Source organism: Accipiter gentilis, chromosome 4 (assembly GCF_929443795.1).
Source record: "Accipiter gentilis chromosome 4, bAccGen1.1, whole genome shotgun sequence".
NCBI classification, from domain to species: Eukaryota; Metazoa; Chordata; class Aves; order Accipitriformes; family Accipitridae; genus Astur; species Astur gentilis.
The window spans coordinates 37,048,585-37,076,420 of NC_064883.1; the positions used below are offsets into that span (position 1 = coordinate 37,048,585).

At 37.0% G+C, this 27,836-nt stretch overlaps 1 protein-coding gene across 2 annotated transcripts in view; it reads left to right on the forward strand.

Annotated features, from left to right (window-relative positions):
- Window positions 1-448: 448 nt before the first annotated feature.
- Window positions 449-27,836, forward strand: part of NCAPG2 (non-SMC condensin II complex subunit G2) — a 50,070-nt gene continuing 22,682 nt past the window's right edge. Inside the window, exons 1-13 of one of the 2 annotated variants that reach the window (XM_049798254.1) lie at window positions 449-738; window positions 1,460-1,554; window positions 4,337-4,528; window positions 5,548-5,662; window positions 6,171-6,328; window positions 7,213-7,347; window positions 14,449-14,543; window positions 15,399-15,468; window positions 16,179-16,265; window positions 19,424-19,519; window positions 24,393-24,518; window positions 25,418-25,597; window positions 26,638-26,790. In XM_049798254.1, the coding sequence (XP_049654211.1) occupies window positions 1,480-1,554; window positions 4,337-4,528; window positions 5,548-5,662; window positions 6,171-6,328; window positions 7,213-7,347; window positions 14,449-14,543; window positions 15,399-15,468; window positions 16,179-16,265; window positions 19,424-19,519; window positions 24,393-24,518; window positions 25,418-25,597; window positions 26,638-26,790 (1,482 nt within the window). In that variant the 5' untranslated portion in view covers window positions 449-738; window positions 1,460-1,479. The remainder of the gene's footprint in view (window positions 739-1,459; window positions 1,555-4,336; window positions 4,529-5,547; window positions 5,663-6,170; window positions 6,329-7,212; window positions 7,348-14,448; window positions 14,544-15,398; window positions 15,469-16,178; window positions 16,266-19,423; window positions 19,520-24,392; window positions 24,519-25,417; window positions 25,598-26,637; window positions 26,791-27,836) is intronic. The other variant, XM_049798255.1, reaches the window with a different exon arrangement.

Here is a 27,836-nt window from a genome sequence, read left to right on the forward strand (position 1 = left end):
GCTGCAGTCCCGGCAGCAGCAGCAGCGAGTTCTTCAGCCCCCTCCTTCGTAAAAGCGGGCCCGGGGCCTGGGGCCAGCGCTGGCCTCGGCTGGAGGCAGCCGCGAGGAACCAGACATCACCCCGCCCTACCGGCGGCATCTGACTGAAAACCTCTCTCCCCTTCCGATCGCCATACCGCCCCACCCCGGCAAGCGCCAAAACGACAAAGAAAAAAGGCGAAAAGGCGGATTTTGAACGCGGTCCCGTGCCGGGGCTGGAGGACGCGACGCCGCGTTCCCGCCTGCCAGGCCCCGCCTTCCAACGGCCGCGGCCACGCGCGGGATGGGGCGGGGCCCCGCCCTCAGCGGTGGGGGGAAGGAGCCCAGCTCTCGCGAGACGGGAGCTCCGCGGCGCCCGCCCGCGCCCGCCCGCTCAACGGCCGCCGCGGGAGAATTCGAAAGCGGCGGCGGGGCCGGGCCCGGGCCTGGCCTCCGCGGGGCGGGAGTGAGCCAGCGCGGGGAGCCAGGGGCGTCCCGTCGCGTTTCTGAGGGGCACCGGGGGCTGGTGCCTCTTCCGGCAGTGGGGCGTTCGTATGGACGGGCTCCTTCCCTGGGCAGCGCTGCCGAGAGGCGCAGGCGCTTCTCCTGCGTCTCAGTCCGTGCGATCGCCGTCTCCGTTTCCTTCCCGTGCAGGCAGCTCCGCGTTACTGGAACCGTAACCCGTCGATCTGTGAGGATTTCTTTCCGAGGCAGTGCTAGGTAAGCGGCCCGTCTGTCTTGCCGCTTCCTCTTCTAACGGCGGCGTAGGGCGGCCTGTGGGGCCGTGCCGTGGAGCGGGCGGTAGCCCGGCAGGCGACCGGCCCCTGGCTGATCCGGGTCAGTGCCCTGCGGTCGGCACCGGGCCCGTTCTGTCTGCCATACGGCTTCACACACCGCAAAAAGGCTGCGTAAGGCGGTCTCCCGGCTGGTAGGGGTGGGAAAAACACGTCAGGAATTACCTGGGGTGGAAGGAATGCCTAGGTGCGTAAATGGCGCTCTTGGTGCCAAAAAGCGGCCTTGGACGTTTGCCACGGTCTTCGCTTGACAAGAGAGGAAAGGAGAGAATATTTTGCTGCCTGCCCATCAGTACTTTTCTCACAAGTAAATGCTGTCGTCGGGAATGACAGGTAACTAAATAGGAGGCATGTGCTGGATACACTGTTCTTTCTAAAAATCGCAGCATCCATTAAAAAGCTCTTCTGTTTTAAGACTTATTTAGTAAAAAAAGAACTAAAAGGAGAGCGTGCAAATACTGCAGCCCAGTGCTGTTACGAATCTAAATACCGATTCAGGTATCTGTCGAGTACTTTGGAGAGGAAAACATCTTCTATTTATAACTCCATAAACGAAGAATCTAAGTTCATACATTCTTCGCTGAGACCAAAAATGGTCTTATTTGGAGATACAGTACTTGCTCTAACATTTTGTTTTGTTTTTAAAGCAAGAAAAACCAAGACCACAATGAGACACGAAGCATTTTTACGAGTTGTGTCTAAAGAGTCAGTTGAAGACTTCTTGCATTATACTCAGAATTCTGTAAGTAAGCCATGATAACACGTGCATGACTAATAAAATCTTAAGTCTGTTATTAGTGCAGAAATTTTGTGACAGAAGCTATTTCTCTGGTACCTGCATATGTGCTAGAATAATTGCTGTAAGGGAACATAGCTGAAAAATTTTGCTATTTATGATGGAAATAACTTGTTAATATTTGGCTGTTGCATTTACAGTTTACATTTTTAAAAGACAAATTATTAGGACCATGGTGATACTTTTAAAAAAAAAGTACTCATTTGACCTTAATGAACTATTGGTTTTTTTATCAGCCTATGAGAGAGTTCATTGCTGTGTGATGAATATGACCTAGTATACAAACATATCAAAGGCATGTTTCACTAGTATTTATTCGTTCATTTGGTAGTTTAGGCTGTCCACTTATTCTTTAGTCAGTGTGTAATTGTACTTGATAGTTCTTTTTGTCGCTGAATGTTTTTAGAGATGGGATAGATTGCTCTCTCTAAATGCAGTGTGGAGAGAAGCAGGACCAACAAAACAAATCCACTGAAATCTACTAGTTAAAAGTTCATTCTCACATTTTGTATATGATACTGCATAGTAATCAGAAATAATGATTTGCATTGTGGTGTTTTCCACTAAGCTTCAATCTGTCTGGTATTAAGATATACACGATTTCTCCTAAACATCTTTTGCTAGCCTTAATAAATGGTATTGTCAGGTTAATTTCTTAAGCTTTCTAATCAGTACTTTCCTAATATTAACCGGATCAGGATAAAGTAAGTGGATCAGTTGACCTCTATGTCCACAGAGGCACAAACTAATTTACTAATGTAGCAAATGTATTAAGCTTATGATTTCTATGATAGGCATCATGTTCTGTGTAATAAGATTAGAAATCTTTGTCTCCCAAACATAATTAAATCTCTTTTTTCCAAGAAATTTGCTAGTTTTTTCATTTGCAGTCCTGTGTGTAATTATAGATGACAACTTTATTACTAGATTGCCTTTGCTTGTAGCCTCCTTCCCATTTTTCCCCAAATCTAAACACATTAACAAGGTATTATTCTGTTTAAGATAATGTATGGTACTTGCAGTATTTCCTTTTCAATTAATTTGGTCATGTTGTTTCTGCCATCTTCGTCCAGTAATCTATGTTAATCTTGGTCTATTTGGATTAAAAATTGTTTTTTCATCCTTTTATTTTTCATCACGGATTCATAAGGGTTGTCTTACAACAGTTTTCAGCTGTTGCCAATATCTCTGGAAACTGTCACCAGCTATAATGAATATATTGATTAAAACTGTTTTCATGCCTTCACAGCATAAGGGAACATGAATATCCAGATTACTTTTTGATTGTCTAAAAGACCCGAGTTATTTTATTCATTTCCTTTTGAAACCTTCACTTTATCAGGTGCTGTTAAATTTTTCCACTAAATCCTGTTCCAATTCAAGAAAATACATTATTTCTTAGACAGGAAAACAGGAATCACAGATATGACTATCATTCAATGACAACCTTTTCCCTCATAGGTTTTGGAATAATTGTATCTCGTATCATCCCAAAGAAAGATCAGAAAGCTCTAGTCTTATTATGAATTCATTCTTTTTGTTCAAAACAGTACAATCTTAATATCCTGTCTTTTGGATTTGTTTGAAGTAGATGGCTGCAGAGCTCCCTGTGTGGCCTTTGTTTTATTGTATTTGTTTCCAGCTGTAGAATAGGATAGAAATTCTGTTATAAATATGTAACAGGATCTTTCTTCTCATACCCTTCTGGGAACCTTCTAATACTTACTGCTGCTTCTTTCATTATTTTCTTTTTTCCGTTTTCCCTTCAACTTTTTTTTTTATCTTTTTGATTCCTGTTTTTTAGTGTATCTGCAAAACAAAAATATTTTTATTTCAAGATCATGGATGTTCTCCCTCTTTCCTCTGAAGTGTTGCTGAACTGGTAAACCTTCACTTCAGTATTACAAATTACATCCCCCAAATTATCTGTACTTCTTCTTGGCTGTGTCTTGTTTTTTCTTCTCATCTTTTCTCTGCATATTCCCTTTCCTAGCAGGTTGCCCACCCTTCTTTGATGCTAACAGGCTCTTTGTGTCTCTGAGGTAAATTCTAGCAAGGCTCTTCTGAGGACTAGTTCAGATCAGTCTCATAGTGAAGTCTCTTATAAAGACTAACAGTGGCTTCCCATTCAGTAGAACTTAAGAGGGAAGTATGGGGTTAAAGTGCACGAGAGCTAGGTTTGATGTGGGGGGCATTTAACATAGTGAGGTATACAGAGCACTGTTATATACACGTTGTACTCCAAAATCTGTAGTGCTGTCCCTACAACTGTAACGTTTCTAGTCCTTGTATAAGGATTTTCTTTCAACAGCCATCATCTATCTATATTTAAGATAGCAAAGATATGATCAGGGACTTCAATTTCTGTGCAGTTGTGGGCTTCTTAACTAAGGGTATGGAATTGTCTCCATTGGGAATGAAGTATTTGGAACACGAGAGACAAGTTGATGTTACGGGTATGTGATTTACGTTCAGTAGTGTTGCTACCAAGGGCTAAAGACTTTAGTCTTAAAAGAACTCTTGTTTCATGATAAAGAGTTAAGCAGCAGGACTTTTCATACTTTTTTTAAAGAAATATAACTTCTAGAAGGTATTTTATCTCTACAACTGCAGAGGAATGGAAATGAATCCTTAATGTAAAAAAAGTGTTAATTTTAGGAAATATGATGATGAAATATAAGCCACACCACTGATGTGGAATTGTGTGATCTCTTCTGACCATTCACAGAAAAATATATTTGATCCTTTCAACTTGAATGAACTACTTCAAGAATTGCCAAAAAAGCAAAAAGAAGTACTATGGGAGAGACTGACACAGCTAATGACAGAGAGTTTGATGGAGAACCCTGTGGAAACATGGCAGAAGGTTGAAGATAATGAAAATAATGATCACATGGAAGTTGAGATAGTTCCAGAAATGGTAAAAATCTTGTAAAATAAGAATATGATGAGTATTTCATATTTTCTGGGAAATAAAATGGAGTATTTCCGTAGCACCTGAAAGCATGCGAGGGTTATCAAGCAAGGTCAGTTCCAAACATCACATCCCTGCCCCATTCTTAACTGACTTCTTAACTGTCGTGCTTGGGTTAAGCTGAACTTATGAGTGGCCTATACTATAAAAGATTAGATCTGCTGATAATTATAATTATGAAAGATATGGGACTTAGGTTTTTCATTAGAGTTGAGTGGGCTTTTTGTATATCTTATTTCAGTAAATAAATGTTGGTATCTCAGATGTTCCTTAAGTATCTGGCATATACTATAAGAAATTCACTAGCTGTTTTATTATGTCATTTTATTGAATGAAGGTCATGAAACCTAGATTTGAATGCCCCACCCACAAATTTAGCTTATACAGAATTTCTCTGACTCAGACCGTCATATACTGCCTTCTGCACTGTATTCCACATAGTCTTGAGAATATTGGGGGAAAGGTTATTTTGTTTCAGAAGGAAAAAAAAGAAATGCAGTGGGGAAATCATTAGGGCGACCTAGAGTCTTGTAGAAAATGCATCATATGTACAGACGCCTATAGAATCACATACCTGGATCTAAAGTCACCAGATCTACACATTTTTGAGTTGCACAAGACCCTGCTGGTTAGGGTCTTTTTAGCTCTGAAATGGATGTGTGTTTGAGTGGTTTTGTTGCAGTTGAAGGAGGAATGGGTACACATGTACAGTCACTGATTATCTATTAGCTGGAGCTGAAAGCCCTTTTCAAATTTTTTGAAATGGATATATGTTTCAAAAATCTAGGATTTTTTGCCTCTTCTTATTTGATAGGTTTTGGGTGCCAGTATACTTTTTCTTCAAAATGGAAGCATAATAACAATTCAGCTTTGGTCTCTATTGCTAAGGTTTATTTCTTGTTGTAATTATCTTCTGAGTATAAAATAAACTGCAGAATTGTTTCCTTAACGTTCCTTTCTTTCAGAAACAAACTGTAGCTGTGATCCAAGGAGTGACAGCTGTAGTTACTGCTTCCATACCTGCAGTGGATGAAACTGTAAACTACAAAGCTCTTCTAGAATGTGTTTTTATATTAAATGGTGCGTACTTACCTGTTATAGTATACAACATTATACCATTATACTGTTTTTTTAGCAGATGAGTATACTAGGTTTTTTTGTTTGACCTGACTAGCCTATGGAACAGAATTTACAGGAGAAAAGTTGGTACAGATTTGAACTCTTACTTATGAGACAAAACCAAGGGAGCATTTAAAAATCAGTTACACAATCTAGAAGTTGGAACTTAAATAGTTTTCTTTCTCCCAATCACTGTTCACCCAATGATAGGTAACTTCCCTTATTCTGTGGCTTATATTACGTTTAAGGCAAAACTTAAGATTCCATTCCACTGATCCAAAAACTTGGCCAAAACCTTAAGAGTTAACAAAGCTGCCTAAATGCCCACATTGAGAATAAGGCATCAAGCGGTGTAAATGTGTCAAGAGCTGGTTGACATTGTGAGCTTTAGTTAGTGTACTAACAGACTAGTGTTTTACAGGAATAACTTGATTTATTGCAGTAAATAATTGTTTTATTACTGTTGTAGGTGTTCTTCCTGCATTACCTGAATCTGAAAAAGTCCTAAAGGGCGCTATCCAACGTGTATGTGAAATGTGGTGGGAGAAAGGACTGGAAGGGAAGGAGCAGCTAGGGAAGACTTTATTTATCATTCTGCTAAAAAGAAGCCTGAATAAAGCTGCTACGGTATGCTGAAGCTATATTGACTTAGATTATTACTGAATATTCCAAGGAAGATTTTCCCTGTAAAATATCTTTTATTTCAAGTTAACTTGTTTTCCATGTCCTAGTGCTTCTCAATTAATAAAACCTAAGATACATGTTGGTTACAAAGAGTCTTTTTGGTGTTGATTGCATAAGCAGCATATGAGAATGTTGCCTTCTCTAGAACAAACTTTAAAGATTTTTGGCATCAGTTTCACATGAGAACTGGGTTGTTTACTGTTTTTATTATTATTATTTCTTCACTTATTTCTAAAGTTCAATGACCAAGATTTCAGTAGCAATAACTCTTTTAGTTAATTTTTTTAGAGTTTTAGGGGTTTAAGTACTATGTTCAGCTACTTATAGAGACTTCTTATGTGGGAAGCTTCATTTTCTGTTATTCTATCTCTCTGAAAATAATTTATCTTTTTGTTTATTAACAGGCTGAAATTCTTTTTTTAAATGTGAGCTACTTAGAATATTGCAGCATACGACTTTTGCCCTAACCCAATAAACATCTCCTTACTTATTTCGGGTTTTTTTCCCCCTGTTAATTGCATTCATTGTATAAAGTTTCAGAAGTGCCATGATACAGTTTTCATCTATTTTACATGAAACAGCAGCTTTCTTTCTGTACTTGAGCATGTCTTCAGTTGTTGGAAGTCAGTATTTCTGCAGTTACACATATTTTTGTAATTTTTCCCAGTGAAGTGGTGAAAGTCAATTAATTAGTGGTCATAATTTTACAATCTGAAAATCTTCTGTCTGTAACAATGCATTTCAAACTCATGTAAAATCCTTTGAACGCTTCTTCACATTAAAGCTATACCTACTTCACTATAATGTTGCCTTTTTTTTCCTGTCAGGGTGCAGATGTAGTTCGTATATGGAATCAACATCAGATATTACTTTGTTTTGATTATGACTCAGAGGAGAGTGATGAAGTCAAGGACTTGTTGCTTCAGTGTTTTATAAGTGTAAAACACATTAAAAAAGAAGAGGTAGGCAAACTTTTATCTTACTGTGATTTTATGTGACTGGGCTTTGGTTACTTTTAACATTTTGCATTAAGCTTTTTTTACAGTACAGTAAGTAGCAATACAAGACAAATCAGCTCTGACTCCAAGCTATAAATGGCTGATACTCTGTTTCATTTGGAAAACCCGTTATTCTATTCCAGACTAAAGTGTAAAAGTATATGTCTAAATCATCACTCAAGTCCTTGTATCCTGAGGTAATAAGAACCAACTGTTTTGCTTCCAGTGCATGTCCCTCAATACTTAAAACCATTCCCTGGTATAATTCTCTTCTTCAATAGCAGTTTTTCTTTTATTGGAGACAGATAACTGTAGCAAAATAATTTCCCTTCTTAGTGATTCCATTTAGAAGATTGCATTGCCATAGTCTGTTTTAAAAGTAGCAAAAGAACCCAACTTTACAGCAAAATGAGAATTATTTTATTTGACTACCTACATTTCTCTCAGTGAAGAATTGCTGTGTTGTAGTTTTTAGTTTATGCCTGTGCACCAAGATAGTAGTATCCAAGCTTTTTTTTTCTGTTTAGGTGACAAGACAACCTGACATTGGTTCTGAAGTTCTAACTCCTCCTTGCTTGTTTAAAATATATATATGCCCTTTCATGGGATATATGAACTTCTGTAATAAAATGAGCTCTGAGATTGCTGCATGATTGTGGCAGTATGGGGATATGGCATTTTAAAAATGGTGGTAGCAAATGAGTTAGGTTAAATGTTTGATAGACTAGGTTTTGGATACCTGACACTAAGGTGATTTTCTTTGTTACTTACACATTGTATTTTTGTTTTGACTAAAATTGGGATGTACTGAGGCAATGTGAGAGTTGGGAAAGGAAGGAGAGAAAGCAAGGGTAGAAAGAGGGAAGACAGGTAAGACTTTATTGACTGATTTTGCATTTAGTTTTATGTTGTTAGTGTATTTCATTTTAGGTCACTTTTTGTCCTGTTGAAAAAGTGTGTACCTGTATGTGTTCTTTGTCACAGTACTTAAAATGCCTTAGCTATATTTGATTCTGTATTAATTACTTTCTTCTGTTTTACTTGAATCCACTGCATCGCATTAATATTTTATAATCATATAGACACAGTAAATAATTGGGAATTATATATGTAAAATGAAGCTGCTATCTAGGTTTCAGAAGCAATGTCTTGTAGTTATGTTTTTTTTCCATATCTTGTGAGATTTTTATTATAATACATGTTAATTATTACAGAGATTTTCTAAAGAAAGTTGTACCTTGAATCTTGGGTGAAACACAGCCTTCAGTATAAAAGTTTGGGTTTGATTTTTTTTTTTTTTTTTATTTGGGGAAAAAAGCAGTGATAATCAGACTTGGTACTGAATCTTTTTTCTGGCATATCAAAACACATCCCCTTTGCTCCACAAGAATATGCAGATTTGGTCACACTTCACACATTTACTTCTCTGCCCAAGCTTTTGCTCTTCCCTCCTCCCAGTGATTTCTGGTCTCTTGACATTTTGTCATGTTTTCTTCTTCATATTCCTATCTCTTTCTAGATAGATATAGAGAGTGCCTTACTGCACTCTTTGCTCTGGCATATGTTTGTTAGTGGTTTAAATCCTTAATCCTGAATCTTTAGCTTTATGGCTAGAAGGATGGACTGAAAGTAGCAGCTCCCAGCTGGGAGTTGAATTTGCATTCTGTTAGACCATCCATTTCTTTCTGATAAAGGTGAAGGATCTAAACCACTGTTCACAAATATAGACTCTTATTGATTATGTCTAATCTTCTCATCAGTTCTTGCCCTTGAATTACTGGTATTGCCTGCCAGGCATCAATTCAGAGTGCTGAAAACTTTGGGTGGGCTTGGGGAGCTTTCTTAATTTCAGAGAATACCTTTTTAATATTATTCACATCTGTTTGTTAGCCTAAACCTCTTTACAAAAATCTACAAGGGCTGTCAGCACAGCTGACAGGTTCATAGTCATTGTTGCCAGATCCAGTTCTGGACCTGACCTGCTTATTAGATTATGATAGTGGGTAGAACTTGATAGGGTATCTCCCTTTTTAGGGCTTTCAGGCCTTGAAAAAGCTTCAGGCTCTTCATTTCCAAGCCTGATAAGTTCTGAAATATATTCAAGGATGCTTTGGCCATTCTCATACTTTTTACTGATTTTAATCTATACCTATTTAGGAATGTTCTGGGTTTGGTTTTGTTTTTTGAGGTGTTGGGTTCCGCCCCCCCAAAAAAAAGAGTTTAACATGGGAGGGAGGGGAAATAATAGTTGCTCCTCCTAATTCTTCTTCTGGTTATTCCTAAGTAAGTAATGTTGCTGAGCACTGATGTTAGAATTACAGAGTTTGAGGTTGGAAGGGATGTCTTGAGATCATCTAGTCCAACACTCTTGCTCAAAGCAGTCAGCTAGAGCAGGTTGCTCAGGGCTGTGGCTGGTTGGGTTTTGAATATCTCCAAGGATGGAGATTCCACAGCCTCTCTGGGCAAACTGCTCCAGTGTTCAGTCACCCTTTCAGTAAAAATATTTTTTTAAAAAAATAAAATAAAATATTCCTTATGTTTAAGGGGAATTTCTTGTATTTCAGTTTGTGCCCATTGCCTTTTGTCAAATCACTGGGCACCACTGAGAAGTCCGTTACCATCATCTTTACATCCCCTGTGAGATATTTATATACATTGATAAAGATGCCCTTGAGCCTTCTCTTCTCCAGGCTAAACAAGGCCAGCTCTTGCAGCCTCTCCTCATAAGAAAGACATTCCAGTCCCTTAATCATCTTTGTGGCCCTTCACTGGGCTCGCTCCAGCATGTCCATGTCTCTGTTGTACTGGGGACCCCCTCACTGGACTTAGGACTCCAGATTTGCCTCACCAGTGCTGAACAGAGGGGAAGGATCACCTCCCTCGACCTGCTGGTTAATGCTTTTCCTAGTGCAGCCCAGAATGCAGTTGACCTTCTTTGCTATAAGAGCACACTACTGATTTCTGTTCAAGTTGTCAAACCCAAGACCTTTTCTACAAAGCTGCCTTCCAGCTGGTTGGTCCCCAGCCTGTCCTGGAGCATGGAGTTATTCTTTTCCAGGTGCAGGACTTTGTATTTCCCTTTGTTGAACTGCATGAGATTCCTGTTGGCACATTTCTCCAGCTTGTCAAGGTGCCTCTGACCAGCACCCAGTCTTGTGTATCAACCACTCCTCCTGATGTGGCTGCAAAATTGCATGTACTCTTGTCTCATCATCTTGGTCATTAATGAAGATGTTAAGCAGTGTTGGCTCCAGTATTTATCTCTGGGGTATACCACTAGTGACCTGTTGCCAGCTGGGCTTCATGTTCTGACCTAAAGCTCAAATGTGCTAAATACATTTGTTAACTTCTGAAAATGCTTCTGTAAGTCATAGAGTTTTTTCTGTCGTCTTCTTCCATTTGGAAAATGCCTTGCTAACCTTAGTGCTATATTTGAGTATTGCTACAGTCGAGGAAGCTTTTTGTATCATCCAACAAGGCTTTTTCAGTCAGTGCATCATTCTGCTATCACTTAGTTTACCCTTACAATTTCTTCAGTGATCTGTTAATGGGAGTCTATTTTGGTAGGAAGTGAACTCTCTTATGCCTCTGTTTACCTGGCAAGTTGTGGTTGTTTGATTTTGGCTAACCACCAGGTGCCCACCAAGCTGTTCTATCACTCCCCCTCCTCAACTGGACAGGGGAGAGAAAATACGACAGAAGGCTTGTGGGTTGAGATAAGGACAGGGAGATCACAGAACATCTCAAGTTGGAAGGGACCCATAAGGATCATCAAGTCCAACTCCCTGCTCCTCAGAGGACTACCCCAAGATAGGGTCCAGTTAAATTATGTGTCTGAAACCAATTTAGTCGTCTACACAGGAACCTAATCAGGACAGGTCCTGAGAAGGATTTAATTGCTTAAGTAAAAGTGAATGACCTGTGCTACATTAAATGACCTAAGTTGCCTCAGACATCCACATGGGGCTGGCACATAAAACACTAGAACTGTCATAGATCTCTGCCTTCTGGAAAACCATCTGAGTGTTTAAAATTGCTCTGTTTAGGTAGTGGCACATTGCTCCGACTCAACAGAGTCAACAGAACAATTCAGCTTCATAAAACATTTACTAAATAGCTGGTCACTTGAATTACTCTCCAGGCAATTAACATTCTAGGGACTTAAAAATCCAAATTTAGATGTCTCGATTTGCAAGCTGAAATCCAACTTCAATATGTGAACTGCCAGTACAGATCCAGAATGGTAATTGTCTGGGATTTTTCTAGCTCTGCAGACAGGAGATTAAGTGTCTTGAAATTTAAAGTATTCAAACCATTTTCCAGTTGCTATAAAACTATTGTACTTCTGTTGCAAGTCCTTCTGTTGGGGATTTTGCATCCTGAAGGAGTTTAGTTTTAGTGACAACCCACCTCATGTGTGTTCTCTCATTTCTCTGCCTGGCTCATTTCACCAATGGTAGATTTCTTGTAGCAACATGTCAAACACGCCCAACATGCCCGCAGTATCTCTGCTAGACCTTTTTCTTACATTCTGTGTTTATTTCTAAAATGCTAATAGTCATACCAAATATCAACACGATTTATGAACTGCCTTGAGATGAAACTGAACTTCTGTATATCAGTGCTAATACTCCCTTTAGTGCCTGCAGGCTTGTTCTACAGTTCCTAAGGGAAGGATAACTAATTCTTTTTACTGTATGCATCCCAGAGTGTAGCTCCGTAGCAGCTTAAGCTAATATAACTCCATGTTGCAATGATCCTGTGTTGCCATGGGCTAGCATTCCTATTTTCCTCTCCACAATATGAATGCTCAAAGGTAGCTGATCAGTTTTATTTTCCAAGTAAGATTATTTTTCAGCCAGATTAACTGCCTGGACTGGTTCATCATATGCAAGGATGAAGGGAAGGGGAGGGTCAGAAATGCAGTATCCTGGTTCTAGATCAGATTAAACTGATGCAGAATTGCACATTTACACCTCATTGCAAGATCAGGGAATTCATTTTTGCTGTCTTCCCAGATAGTGCTATTCAACACAGAGTAATATTTCTCAGACACTTATTTGCAGGCTGTATTACTGGAGCAATTCTCTGAATTTATATCTGTGTTATTTATGAAAACATTCTTGTTCAGGTGGGGTTTCCAATCAAACAGCTGGAGAGGCCTGCAGAGCATATATTATTGTGTTTTAGAGGTAGGCCTTTCCTACTTTCTTCTTCCTTGTTAACCTTTAGTGTGTGTATACAACTGACAAAGTCACATGTACTGTGTCCACAAGCACAGCAGTACCAGATGCCCAACACTCTGTTAATGCATTAACCCCAAAGATGATAAGTTCACAATCTTATTCACCTATCACAAGTTTACCTGTCAGGATACTGAGATTGTTGACAACAGTAATCATTTCAGATCCATTGATCACAAGCAGCAGATTAAATTAGAGGCACTTACTATCATTTTCAGGATCAGGGTCAATCTGTTGAAATCTAAGGCAAAAAAGAATTGGTTGAAAGCTACTTTGTGACTTTTCTTCAACTGTCTTGCTGCTGGGATTGTAGAAGATGAGATGTGTTTGAGTTTGTCTTCATCTTTGTCTTGTTGAGGCAGGAGCTGTAGGTCAAGACTCCCTTGACCTTTTGGTTTGCCAGGGATGTTGATGGAAGAGTGTACTTTTGGGACTCCAGTATGTGTATTATATCACCAAGGCTGGAGATAAGTGGCTTTTTTTCATTCAATTTTTTTTCTTTCTTGGTAGAAGAAGCTCTCATTGACAACAGGAGGAATTCCATCAGACCTGTAGACAAGGATCTTGACATTGTATTTAGCCTTTAGATTTTTATTTTTATGATCTTCTGAATTACTTCTTGACCTGAAGGCATTTAAGCTATCAGTTCCAATAAAGGGCGGTTTCTACCTATATGCTTCCTTCCCTCTACCCCTACTCTATGATATTCCAGCTCAAAGTGTGTCTGGCATTCTCAGCCTTATTTTCCCTATTTGGTCCAGCTCTCAATGGAAGTGCCTTTGAACCTCTGCTAATTGTTCAGTGCACCTTTTGAACTTCTGCCAATGTGCTCTTTACTATTGCACTTCCTTATTAATTTTCCTGATTTATTTTTGGCTAGAAAAAACACAGGTACAAAGGACCTTTAGAGATGGCTGACTCACCCTTATGTATGATCAAACTTTTCAAAGTCTCAGAAGCTGTATGCCTTCACTTGATCTGTAAGATGAGCCCGAGTGAGGTTGGCTGTACAGATACTGTGTAAGGCTCTAATTCCATGGGCAGATCTTGCTGATTCCGGAAGAGCAAGGTCTTATTTCCTCCATCCACAACCTTCCACTGCCTTTTCATGCAAAAATTCTATTGCTCATCAGATTTGTCATCACCATTTCTGACTTGCTAAAATGGAGGAAAACTAATTCAGGAAAAAAAATGAATAGGTTTTCTGTTTTCATGAATTAAAGCAGCTCCAGGAGGTTTGCAATCTTACCTTTCATAAGGCAACAGGAAAGGAATTGTAACTGTCCTTGCTAATCAGAACATTTATTTTCCTTAGTGGTCCAGCTGTTGTCTGTGGCTTTGTTCAAAAATGTTTTTGTATCCAACGCTAGCAGAGTTGTCATGCTATTTTATTTGTACCTTCGCCATCATTACAGTGTCATCCTGGAATGATACTGCACTTGACAGAGCTCTGATGATGTGGCTTTGATGAGGGTCCTGAATTGCACAGTCCCTTATCATTATGGAATACTACTTGAAGTCACACCAAAACAGAATGGGCATTGAAAAAAATGCAGGCAGATATGTAATCCACATGTTCATTTATTTTGCATTTTCTCTATGGTATAAATGACAGTAATGCTTGAATTCTGTTTAAAGATTAAGAATCTTAATATTTTTTTTTCTGTAACAATCTCGTCTATGCTTTTTAAAATTAAAGGTGTCATTTCTATTCATCTTCAAGCTCTGTATTTACTGATTTTTGAGGTGGCTCTTAAATTGGGTATTCCTGTGGGGTTTGACTTCCCTTTTTTTTTTTTTTCTTCTTTTCCCCTGCCAACAGGGAAGAAGATTCTTGAGCTTTTTGTTCAGCTGGAATGTAAACTTCATTAAAATGATACATGGAACTGTTAAAAACCAATTACAATTCTTTCCAAGGTATGCATCACAGTTACAGTTCTTAATGATTGTTAAGAACTTGGCTAAAATCTTGTCTCACACTCTAAAATACCTAGTATATTGATAAAATATATCAGAATCCAGAGACCTTCAAATCTACTGAATATAACTACCATATTGTTTCAGCAACTTGATTGAATAGCTGCTCTGCACATGCCTATGTGTACAGTTATAGGTGTAGCAAAATGCTTATTTAGCATTAGCTAAAGCAAATGACTTCCGTTTAACTATGCTGCATTACTTGCAGTGTTTGTATGAGAATTGCAGGTCTGTTTCTCCTTCTGTAAGGTGTTTTTATTTTTTCTTATGTGCGACCTCTAATTTAATTTGGCAAGATTCCATATAGAGACGTTCTAGTAAGAAGTGACTTGCAAGATCATAGCCTGAGAACTGGACTGATGAATGAAAAATGCGGATTTTTTTTTCCTTTGATTATTCAGTGAAATATTACAGAAGTAATTCCTTAAAATCGGAGGCTTTCTAGTGCTTTCAGTTAGAATAATGTATACCTGTACATCTTTATAAATAATTTGAGGCATTCATTGTGAGATAATGATAAAACATCTGTGCTAATGTTTTCACTTTCCAACCATAAGACATATTTTCTGTGTTTTTTAATAGTGCTTGGGTTCTTTAATTAACAGGAAACTTTGTTTTTCCATAATTATCAGTGTAGACTTTCAAGATAATTTTTTTCTTCTAAAAATAACATTGATGCACAGAATTAAGAATATTATTGCTTCTTATCAAACGCTTCATGTTGTTACCTTTATGAATTGTACATAGATATGGTTGGGATGCTTGCTTGAGAGTGTTTCCCATATGTTAATACAGATCCTTGATGGAATACATTTCAGAAGTTTACTTCAGGGCCTGGAAGAAGGTGTCAGGAGAATTCATAGAGGTAATTAATACTAGGCTTGAAATTTCATTTGGATAGTTTTGAATTTCAAAGTGGAGAAGATACATGACTTTTCAACCTCAGAAAGGTTCCTAAGCAAGCCATAAGGCATTATTTCCCTAAGGAAAAAGCCTCTTCAGCATTGTCAAGGAATAACAGCATGTCATGCTTTGAATGTTTGCCCACTGTGATCAGCTTGGCTGCATTTAAACAGCTTTAATTCCTCTGCTGAAATACTGGTTCACACAACTATGCATATATACAATGTTGTTCATAAACATGCTAGTTTTCTCAGTTACTGAAGCTTTTATTCAGTATGTGCAAGTCTATATATTTGGTAGTTTAAATATTTATCTAGTTTTTGTGGATTGCCATGGAGATTATTAAAAGCATAATTATAGCATCACAACAATGCTACAGCCAAATTTCAGATACCAAATAATTCTTATTTACCATGTGGAGGTGCATTTGAATTCCAAACTTGGTTCTGAGAAGCAGATTAATTGTATATTCTGAAATTCTGAAGATCAGTTTAAGTGGACAGAGGCCCCTAGTGTGGAAAAATTTGGGCCAAGCAGAAGCCAAGTAAGACATAATATCAAAGACTATATTCTGTTGTTTGTTTTAGAGAAAAATATAAGTTGCTGCATAACCTACAATATTTATTGTTGTTTTCTTGTGTTAACAGTAGCATGTATGTGTTTTTACTGTAGATAGTTGAACATAACTGCATTCAGGATTTCATGCATCATGGAATTCATCTTCCCAGAAGTTCTTCTGTTCATTCTAAAGTTAGAGAGGTAAGTTCCTGTAGAGCATGACATGAATTAGTAGCATCAAAATCAGATCAGTAACAATAAAGTGGAAAATTTCCATTTCATACTAAAATACTACACTAGGTGTGGCTGGAATGGAGTTAGTTTTCTTCGTAGCAGCCTGTATGGTGCCATGTTTTGAATTTGTTGACTAAAACAGTGTTGATAACAAACCAGTGTTTTGGCTGTTGCTGAGCAGTGCTTGCATGGTGTGTTAAGGCTTTCTCTTCCCCACTCTGTTTCCCTAGGAAGTAGGCTGGGGATGAGCAAGAAGTTGGGAGGGTCACAGCTGAGACAGCTGACCCAAACTGACCAAAGGGATATTACATGCCATATAACATCATGTTCAGCAATACAAACTGAGGGAAAATGGATTTGGGGGAGGTAGCCATTGCTTGGAGACTGGCTGGCCATTGGTCTACTTGTGGGAGGTGGTGAGTGATTGCATTTGTGTCACTTGTTTTGGGGTTTTTTTTGTCCTCTTTCCTTCATTTATTAAACTGTCTTTACCTCAACCTGTGAGTTTTGTTGCTTCTCCCATTCTCCCCGCTACCCCACCGTGTGGGGAGTGAGTGAGTGAGTGGCTGTGTGGTGTTTGGCTGGTGACTAGGGCCAACCCACCACAAACACTTGCTTAAAAAATAGCATATTCTGAGAAACAATATTAGAACAAATTTTAGGAGGAACCTACTTATAATTTTGAACCAGATTTGGTTTTGGTGCTCAAAAGTAGAAATATATGGGGATTTTCCAGTGTGCCAGAAACAATTTTTGTTGTCTGTTTTATAAGCTTTTCCTTACCTAGATAATTGACCTTTCCATAGCCAAGGGACGAAGTCATAAGCTCCTTGAGGCAAATTTAGTAGTTGAGTCTGGAGCTAAAATTGTTTTTTCTTTTTGTTATATACAGGAGTTTTGTGTATATGTTTATAGGGACAAGCCTTGATTCAGTTACAAATTCTAGTTGTCTATCTGTGGCTTTTATTCACAAGCAAAACATATGTGTTGTGGTTTAACCCCAGCCAGCAACTAAGCACCATGCAGCCGCTCACTCACTCCCCCCCATCCAGTGGGATGGGGGAGGAAATCGGGAAAAAAAAGTAAAACTCCTGGGTTGACATAAGAACGGTTTAATAGAACAGAAAAGAAGAAACTAATAATGATAATGATAACACTAATAAAATGACAATAGTAGTAATAAAAGGATTGGAAAGTACAAATGATGCGCAGGGCAATTGCTCACCACCTGCTGACCAACACCCAGCTAGTCCCCGAGCGGCGATTTCCTGGCCCCCCACTTCCCAGTTCCTAAACTAGATGGGATGTCCCATGGTATGGAATACACCATTGGCCAGTTTGGGTCAGGTGCCCTGGTTGTGTCCTGTGCCAACTTCTTGTGCCCTGGCTGGGCATGAGAAGCTGAAAAATCCTTGACTTTAGTCTAAACACTACTGAGCAACAACTGAAAACATCAGTGTGTTATCAACATTCTTCGCATGCTGAACTCAAAACACAGCACTGTACCAGCTACTAGGAAGACAGTTAACTCTATCCCAGCTGAAACGAGGACAATGTGAAAAAATAAGAAGTGCACAAAGCTTTTTAAGACAAGGCATTTGTATTTTATCTATGCCCCTTCACTTCCCATGCTTTCCCCCAAATATATAGATGCTGGAGTGTATAGTATGTGCAATATATAGCTTGATACACCATTATACAATCCTATATTGTTTTTTTGTTTGTTTTGGTTTCTTTTTGGGGGTTTTGGTTTGGTTTGGTTTTAATCTAATGTAAATAGATTCTCCTATCTATAGTTTCACAAGTTTTCAATGGTCCTGTGATTCCTGATGGATGGAGTAGCCTTTTGACAGGGCATTTCATGTTTTTCAGATTCAGAAGCTTATGATCTTGAAAGAGGACAGTGATGTACATAAATCTGTCTTTGAGTTGTGAGGGAAGTGGATCTCAGAATAAATTTGAACGATGTGTTCTTTTTCAGTACGCAAGAATTTAATTTAAAATGGTCCTTTAGAACCCAGAAGTTCCTGTAGCAATTAAGAGAGTAACCAACCACAGTCATTCACTTGAGCAAAGTTTGGGCTATTTTACTGAAAGAGTGGGGAGGGAGGGGAAAGCAACACGTACAACTCTCCTTCTGAACTCAAAGTTCTTATTACAAAACCTATGTCCATTTTGCAAATATCTGATCCTCACTGTTTGAATGAAATCTATTACAATACAGTACTGATTTGCCATTAATCCTGGGTTAGATCCATCATTCTCATGTAGAAGTAAGAGCTACATAGTCTCTTATAGATTTTATCATGTCTTTATTTCAGTCTATTTCAAAACTAGAGAAAGGGGATTCTTCTACTGTAGCATTGTTTCTGTAGATGCTATTCACAGGCTTCCCTGTCTAGCTGTAGCTATGAATACCTGAAGTATTGACCACTAGAGGGTCAACTTTTCAAACTGACCAGTGTTTCAGGTGGAGGAATTACTTCATATCGAGTTACATGATGTCCTTTCTCATATTCTGCTCTGGTCTTCTACTTTCTTTTTTGTCTGCATTATTCAGATGCAAAAATAAAAGGGGCTTTAGCTAACTAAGCATAGTTCTGAGTCACAAGGAGTGCTGATACTTACTTTTCATCAATGCATACAAAATGTCTTAACATTTGTAGATTTTTTTATTTGGATAACTACAGTTACCAAGTAATATTCCTTTGTTCTTAACAGAGAAATGGCTTATTTATCTGTAGTTGATGATGATTACTAGGTTTCAAAGTATTTCTGCCAGTTACTTTAAAAATAGTTTTTTACTGTAACAAAAAAGGAGTGGTTGCTGTGAAACTGACTCTCTAGTCATGATTTTATTTCTCAGTTGTAGATCTTTATATAGACTTATTGAATCTATAAAGTTATAAAACATGGTATTTATTAGATCTGTTTCTTTTTTTATGATTTTTAAGACTTCTTAATAAATATGTTGTCAATTAATATGTCTAGTTTTGTCATTTTCCATAGTATGGAAAACTCTTTGCTCATACAAACGATGAAATGAGACAACTTTTGCACACTTCTTGAATGTAGAAAGTACTATTAAAAATGTTTTGGGGGATTGGTTTGTTTGTTTTTCTCAGATGCTGAGTTATTTTCATAAACAAAGTAAAGTTCGTCAAGGAGTTGAAGAAATGCTCTATAGATTGTATCAGCCTATCCTTTGGAGAGCACTGAAGGTAATTATCCTTTTCAGAAAATAGGACTGTCTTTCTCCAACTACTAAATTTTGGGTCCCTCCCCCATGGTCTGGTTTTAATAATTGCTTTTAAAATAAAATGGCTATGAAAGAAAAAAAAAAATCAGTGTGTTTAGCATCTCAGCTGTAGCAGAGTTACTTTGCAAGTTGTAATTAGACATATTTTCCACAACAATATTCTAATTTGTTATATAATAATATATAATATAATTTACTTCTATAATTCAGTTTTGCTTACAGGTACACAGAGTGCTTTCCAGGATTACAGTAGATAGTGGAACTAACATTAAGTTTGGGATTCTCATCTTCTTCTCAATTCGGGAATTTTGTGTAACTTTGTATTCTGTTTTCCAAGATCTTTAGGGAGTGATCAGTGCTTTAGTGATCAAAGCCACAAATGTTCAGAGGATTGTTTATTTTCACCTTCTGATTAATTACCAGCCTCAGAATACAGCTCAATTAATTTATTAGAGTATTATTCCAGAAAACCTTTTATTCTAGTTTGATTGTATGTACAGATATTCAGGCTATGGATGTGCTTTTAATCAAGCATTCAGAATGAAATTTCTGACTTCTAGTACTTTCAAGGTAAGTATGTATTCCTGTGAATTGCATGCACAGACTAAAGGGTACCAACTGCAGCTTACCTACTCAGATACACTCTATGGTTAAGGTGAGCCAAGCTTCCTTCTTTGTGAACAGCTTTTATTTTGTCTGAGTTTATGAAATTCCTTCAGTGAGAGCATATACATACTACTTGTTAGAGCCAAATTAAGTGCTGTTAAACATTTACTGAAGTTTCATTTACTGATTGGTCATATAGCATCTTCTCTAGCCATGACAGAAGTATTTAAAAACTCTTAAAGTATTTAAAAACGACTTTAAAAGTTGTTTAAAATGGATTTATGAGTTACAGGAAGGAGTTCGGAGATGTTTGGTTTCAGTAGAACCCTATGGTAGAAGTGGGAAGATGGACAGACTTGTCGCTAGACCAGTATCTTGTTTGGTCTTACATTAAGGGTTGGATCCCATCTCTTTAGAATTAATATAAACAAAGATCCTTCTGTATAACACATTTATGTTCTCAGTGCAGGAGAATAATAGCTACAAAGCATGGCTTTCTTTAATTTCTACATTTCTGTCTCTAAAAAGAATATTTTTTATAGCATAGCAAAATTCCCGACTAGTGTCTCAGAAACAATTTCACAGTGGTTAGCAAAACATGGTATTCCATTCTTAAGGGGATTGCCATCCGTAAATGGAGGCTAGTATTTCACTTTCTAAAGCCCAGGACTCAACTCTAAGTTTAGAGTACTTCAGAGGAACATTCTGTCAAACCTTATTAAATCTGCATAGATATGTTTGGAGAAATGTAACAGAAAGATTTGGCTTGAGGAAAAAAGGTTAATTATTGATTTGCAACAAAACAGTGGGAGAAATTCCTGATTCCAGAAGCGGTTCAGATTTTTAACAGCTGCTATTCATAATTTTCACATCACTAATGGTTCCATTGCTAGAACAATTTTAGGAATTTTGTGGGGTGTTTTTTTGTTTAGTTGGTTGGGGGTTTTTTTGTTGGTTTTTGGTTTTGGGTTTATTTTGTTTCATTTTTATCTTGACAACTTCCATATATGTAGTTAAGCACTTTAAGCTTAGACGTTAACAGATGTATCAAATAGGTCATGAAGAATTTGTTTTAATGCAGCAAAATGGTCCAACTGTTGTGAACATAGATTTCAGAATGATAAAGTGAGGATTGTAAAAAAATTAAATGCAGCAATTATATGAATCAGGTAATGATTCAGTGCAAGGAAAGATTCTGAATTTCAAATAATTCAGTACCATATTTGTAATTGGTGAAAGGAAATATGTGACTGAAGGTCAAAATTTAGCAATTTATTTTTGGATAGGCCACTGTCTTGCTGTGTGACTTCTGTGTAGTTAATTTTTCTTCTTCATACAGAACTGCTGAAGTATTTGGCATTTTTAAGATAACTGTTGCTGTGACTTAGAATCACCAGTAGTTTAAGATACAGAACTAAGAAGGGAAGCTTATAATTGTCCTTACTGGCATGGATTATGCTCCAAAGCTTGAAATGTCAGTTTAATTTTAGATAACCAGTTTGATGCTCCTATCTTAGCCAGGGTACAAATCACTAATTTAATACAGTGAAGAACAAATCTTGTTCTAGAATGCTGATTACAAAACAGAAAGGGAACTCATAGAAGGACCTCTTTACCCCTCCTTCTTGCAGAAAGGAAAAATACTTCAGTTGTAAGAATACAAAGGATTCCAGAACTATTCATGTTAGAATTACTTGATTTTATTTCTGAAATCTTAAAACTGAGAATGCATATTTGTAATGCCTAGTTCTCTGTTTCTTCTTAAATTGCTTGTTTTGCAAATACTTAGATCCCACAAGCTTCCTTTGTGGCTTTTACCTACACATATTTTATAAGCCTTTATGCAACTTTAAGTTTTTATAATATAAGCCTGTATGTAACTTCTTCATCTTTTTTCATGTCTTTATTATGAAAAGTAAGTCTCAAGCAAACATAGCAGAGATAGTTGTGCAGTGATTGGTTATTAGTATAAGAAGCTATATAAATATAAAAATATGGATATTTATTGTGAGATAAGTAGTGATTAAGCTATTTCTTATCAAGCTCAAAAAGTCAAGAACCACTCCTCCAGGAATTCAAGCTGTTGAAGGAAGTGATTCCTTTAAAGTGGTGTGTTTGGTTGGGCTTTTTTTAACACCCCACACTTTTAAAATAACTTTTCCTGGGGAAAAACAGTGTTTAAATTATTGGAACAGAATTTCAGGACCTGTAAGACCAGTTGAAACATAAAAGAAAGTGCTGAAAGTGAACTGAACAAAAACATTAAAATATTATTTTAAAAGGTTCTGAAAGTTCCTCAGAATAGTACAAGCATAAAGGTAAAGAAACATTAGTCATTTAAATAACTGCAGGTTCCTCTTGCATGGAAAAGTCAGTGTGGAATAAAATAGGATATGAATTTAAAGTCCTAGGTTCTACCTCTGTGAAGACATTTACTCTATTATGAGCTTGAATATGCAAATACATTCGGGATAAATTCCAATTAATTAAAGCCAGGAATTTAAACTGTGGGTACTCAGTTTAGAATTAAAGTGAGCTTAATGGAATTCAGTGTGCACTTAGAAAGTTTATGAAATTCAACTTTCTGGAATGGCCATGGCAGACAAGGTCTAGGTTATTGCACAAAACCATACTTGAATTAATTTTCACATGAAATATTAGTGCAGAAGAACTATTTCACCCTGAATTCACATATTAGCTTGTTATGCATTAATTCTTCAATATAGACAAGCTCAAAGTTAAAGGATTTTCTACAGCTTTATAGAATTGTATTAAGAATTATCATCTTTTCACTTTTAGTATGTTTGTATTATCTGTGTTAAATAAAGTAAAACAGAAGCTCCTAACTAGAGAGTGTATATATGGGCTTTATTTGCCTTCGTAGTATTAAATTTAGAATTGCTATTAATTTTGTTGGCTCAAAGTAGTTGGAATTTTTTTGTTCTTCACAGAGATGTGACCCACCATATGAGGATGAGTCTAGAAGGGAAATACGAAATAAATTGTAAATTAAGTAATTGTTGCTCATTTCTTTTGTGTTTTTTCTGTTTTTATTTGCCATTAGCTTATTTAGTTCTAAATATTGCATGGTTATCCGCATTTTTCTTTTCCCTGCCTTTGATCTGAATGTCTCTTATGACAAGGAAAGGAGAAAATTGGATGATTAGAATAGACAGGAGGTACCCTGAACTGTCTCTTATCTTGCTGTTAAAATTAAGCCAACTTTGCTTGTTTTATTACACTGTATATATATAGTCTCATGTATATATATACACATTTGTTTGTTCTAACTTGGAATGAAAATATAAGCAAAATTCTTCCTTCCCCCTTCCTTCCAAGAGAAGTCAGCACAGGCTCTTATCATTGCACTGCTGTCTTTGATAAATAAAATGTAGTCTGATGGTTAGATTTCAGTTTTCTACCTCAGATGCCTTGAGTTTCACCTTCATTTCATTGCCTGCTCTCTTTTTCTATCCTTTAAAAGTCCACAGGGCCAATTATTTTTCACTGACTGAGTCTCTAAATATACACTTTTTTCATTTTTCTTTATATTAGGGGCTCTACAACTAGCAAAATGTGTAGTGTAACACACTGAAAACTATTATAAATGTTAAAACGTCTGAGGGTTATGAGGCTTGCCTTAGATTTTTGATGAGCTGCCTGGAGCTCAGAACATGGTCCTATTACTTATGTGCATGGATGCAGAACTGAATATGTTTCTGTTGGATAAGATACTCTCCAGGCTTGCTTGGTAGTTAGTTTCTAGATACTGTTTTCTTGAAGAAATAGGCTTGAGCTTTTTAATTAAATCACCTGTCTCTTGACAGGTAATTTAATTAATTCAGTCTGCTTGAATTCAAGATTCTTGTATTATGAAGAGAAGCTTTAAGGTGACCAAGTGAAATCCCAACTGCTTTTAATTTATTCAGCATTACAGAAAGCAGAAGGGCTCTGACTGTGACTCTTCAGGGTCACTGAAGTTGATATGCTTTGAAAGCTGATTGTACTAATAACTCAGGTTTTACTGAATGGGCAGAAATGTAAGGTAAAAAAAAAATCATATGTTACTGTAAGTTCTTTCATACATTTAAAAATTCATCTCTTCCAACTACTTAATTAAAAACACTAACTTGCTAAAAGTGTTTGGAGAGCAGTATTTGACAGGATATGCCTTTTGATATTAACAGTCTATACTTATTGAAAAAATATTTTTTCCTTTATTGTAACAGGCCAGAAACTCAGAAGTTCGATCAAATGCAGCATTTTTGTTTGTTGATGCTTTTCCTGTTCGTGATCCCAGTTTTAACACTGAAGAGATGGACAATGAAATTCAGAAACAGTTTGACGAACTTTTTGTGAGTTATAATGAAACTAAAATGTTAAAAATGAAACTTTAATCAAAGCTAACTCAAAAATAAGCTGTTGATGCATGGAAACTTATGAAATTTCTGGATAGTGTTCATAGGTAAATACAGGCCTGTGATGCAGAAAATACAAAAATAAACTAATATTTTAAATTTCTGTAATATGTTGACAACAGATGAAATGCACCATTTTCAACTCTGAAAATGAAATATTTGGGATTGTTATTTATTAATCTGTGAATGAAGGATGCTTTTGAAAGGCTAGATGCATGAGTAATGGATCTTGATCCTTACATAACCTAGGATTGGTAAAGAAAGCTTTAATATGTATGCATTCAATGGAAGTTTAGTACTATATTATTAAATACTTCTGAAATGAATTATAATGGGGATAGCAACCTAAAAAGATCTTTACCAATCTAGATGGGTGAGAATAGACATAGTATTTTCATTAAGAAAATGCTTGGGAAATCCTGAGTATGGTCTTTAAAAATGTAAACATCAGATAATTGAATAAATTTCAAAGTTTTTATATTGTTGCATAGAAACAGTGGCCAGTGTAAACTCATATGTAAATAGAAGTCTAAATATTCTTAAGTCACAGATGCAAGACTTAATATGAGCTATTTTTAAAAAAACTATTTCACAAGTCCAATTAAAAAAAAAATTGGCCAATATTTGTCTTCATATTGCTTCAGATTTAAATTTCCTAGTTTGCTTCATAATAAAATGTTTTGAGGGAATATTATTGTTACAGTTCTTTTATAGTATGACAATTTGCATAATGATTAAAAGATAATGGAATGCTATTTGTTTATGATAGGTTAATGTCAAAGAGCAGTAAAGTCACAATAATACATATACTCACATTATTCTTCTGTTTGGTTTAGAGTCTCTTAGAAGACCCTCATCCAGTTGTCCGCTCTACAGGGATACTCGGAGTTACTCAGATAACTTCCAAATACTGGGAGATGATTCCTCCAACACTTCTTGCTGATTTTTTAAAAAAACTAATTGGAGAGCTGACATGTGATATAACATCTGCTGATGTTCGATGCTCTGTTTTTAAAGTAAATCTTTTTTTCTAAATTTTAAATCATGATTGCCATTTTTACATTTTACTTGATGCACAGGTTTCTAGTATAGGCCACTTTAAGTGAAGGAAATTACTTATTCTGCAAATGACTTAGGCAATAAAGTTCCTAACACATGCAAGTTTTGTACACGTTGTATAAAAGCCGTGCACTAGTGACTGTTTGGCTTTGTGACTCTCAACCACTTTGCATTTCCAGTCTTATATACATTGTTTGGACCTGATAATTTAGTTATTTTAACTGTTAGAAATTATGCTTAGACTTGAAAAGGTATGCAGGCAGGTTCCAGTATGTTTCTGTGTTACTGGTTTTACACCATCCCAAGACATGCACAATTATGTTATGATTTTGTACCCCATCTTGTGTTTCTGAGGTTTGGATGAATATAATTACATACTGTTTCTCTGGGAATGACAGCTTCCTGTGCATTTTTCAGTATGTTAGGATTAGTTCATCTGCATCTTTCTGGCATCTGGTAGATAACTGATAGTTTGGACAAAAATGAACTCCCTAAGATGTATTTTCACTTAAAAATTTTATGTATGTGTCAACTCAGCCTTAAGTTGGAGCTATCTTCATGTTGATACTCACTTGCTCCACTACAGCTCCATGTGGGTCTATACTGGATAAGCTAAAAGTGCTGATTTAAAAATAACTGATTTTAAAAAAGACTTATTTTTAATCTGAAATCAGCAGTTTAGGGAGCTAGTATTGCTACCACAAAGAAGTACTTGATGCTGTTCCCTCAGGTAGAAGGCAAGACTGTGGCCTCAGTGTAGATCTGAGGCTGCTTCAGCTGAAATGAGTTCACTGAACACAGTTCACTGGACATTTGAAATAACTGTAGCAATTTCCACTAAAGAGTATTACAAGAAAAATATGCATGCACAGTCTCTGTTCCTACGTAATTTCACCTTAGAAGTGTCATGGTCCTGTTCATCAATGTTTAGCTACATCTTTTTTCACATCTACTCTTTAATTATTTTTTTTTAGCATAAACTTTTTTTTTCTTGCAGTGTCTACCAATAATTTTGGATAACAAACTAAGTCATCCATTACTGGAACAGCTCCTGCCTGCAGTCAAACACAGTCTTCATGACAATTCAGAGAAAGTGCGAGTGGCTTTTGTTGATATGCTGCTGAAAATTAAGGCTACCAAGGCTGCTAAGGTAGGATAAGTGACATGATAAGTAGCAAGAAGGAGATAAAATCAAGGCATTTATTAAAAAAAAAAAAAAGTACATTTTGAAACTACTGCACTATTCCTAAAAGGAAAAAAATACATGCTTAATGTGGTAATACTCTTAATTTCAGGTTTTCCCTTCTTCATATACTTAAGCATATAAGTGAGTTTATTCTAAGACTTGTGGATTCTGTTGCTGTCAGTCACTTCTGTCCATTTTAAAGGTAGTAGTATAGAAGTACTTCTTTCCAGTGATTTTGTGAACTCTACTGAAATCATGGTGTCCATGAACAATCTTTAAAAATAGATAAAGAAAGAAATTGCGACTAGTCCTGGTGAGCTTTCAGCCTTTCCATAGCTGTTCTTCATGGAAAAATTAACCATAGGAGATAGCAAGTACTGTGTCTGGAGATTTTATAGGCATGCTGGAAAGTTTGCTTTTTAGTTGAGCCAAGTACAGTCTTCTCCTTTTCCCCCACATTTTTTACTAGTTTGGGATGATTAGTAGGTCTGGTGGCTGCTCTGTGCTCGCCAGCTTTTTCTCAGTGGCTGCTGGTATCACAAGCACTCAGCAGATATTTTTCTCAGCATGTTTCTGTCTTCCCTGCCCTCTCGTGGCCATGCTAGGGCAGAGCAGTAGGTAGAGCCACACTTCCTTCCAGCTGGCTAGCTCAAATCAGGACTCTCTTGCCTTCTAAATGCTTAATGCCTTTACCAAATTGCTTTTTTACTTTTATTCACCTATTTTTACAATTTCTATTTGTCTTTTGTGGGCACGTCCTTGGGATTTTGGTATTTTTTAATAGTGATTTTGAATGAACTTTGTGTTCTGCTGTGTACCCTTATTTAGGGTGATACTGTGCAGCCTTAGGCATTATAGCATCCTTGAGCTCTTTCTCCACTCTGTGCTGTTAATGGTTTACTAATTTCAACTTTATATTTTATTTTAATCATGTTTTTGTCTCTTGCTAAGCCTAATTATTAGGACATGCTTATCTTGTACTAGGCATGTACACTATGTGGAGTCAGAGG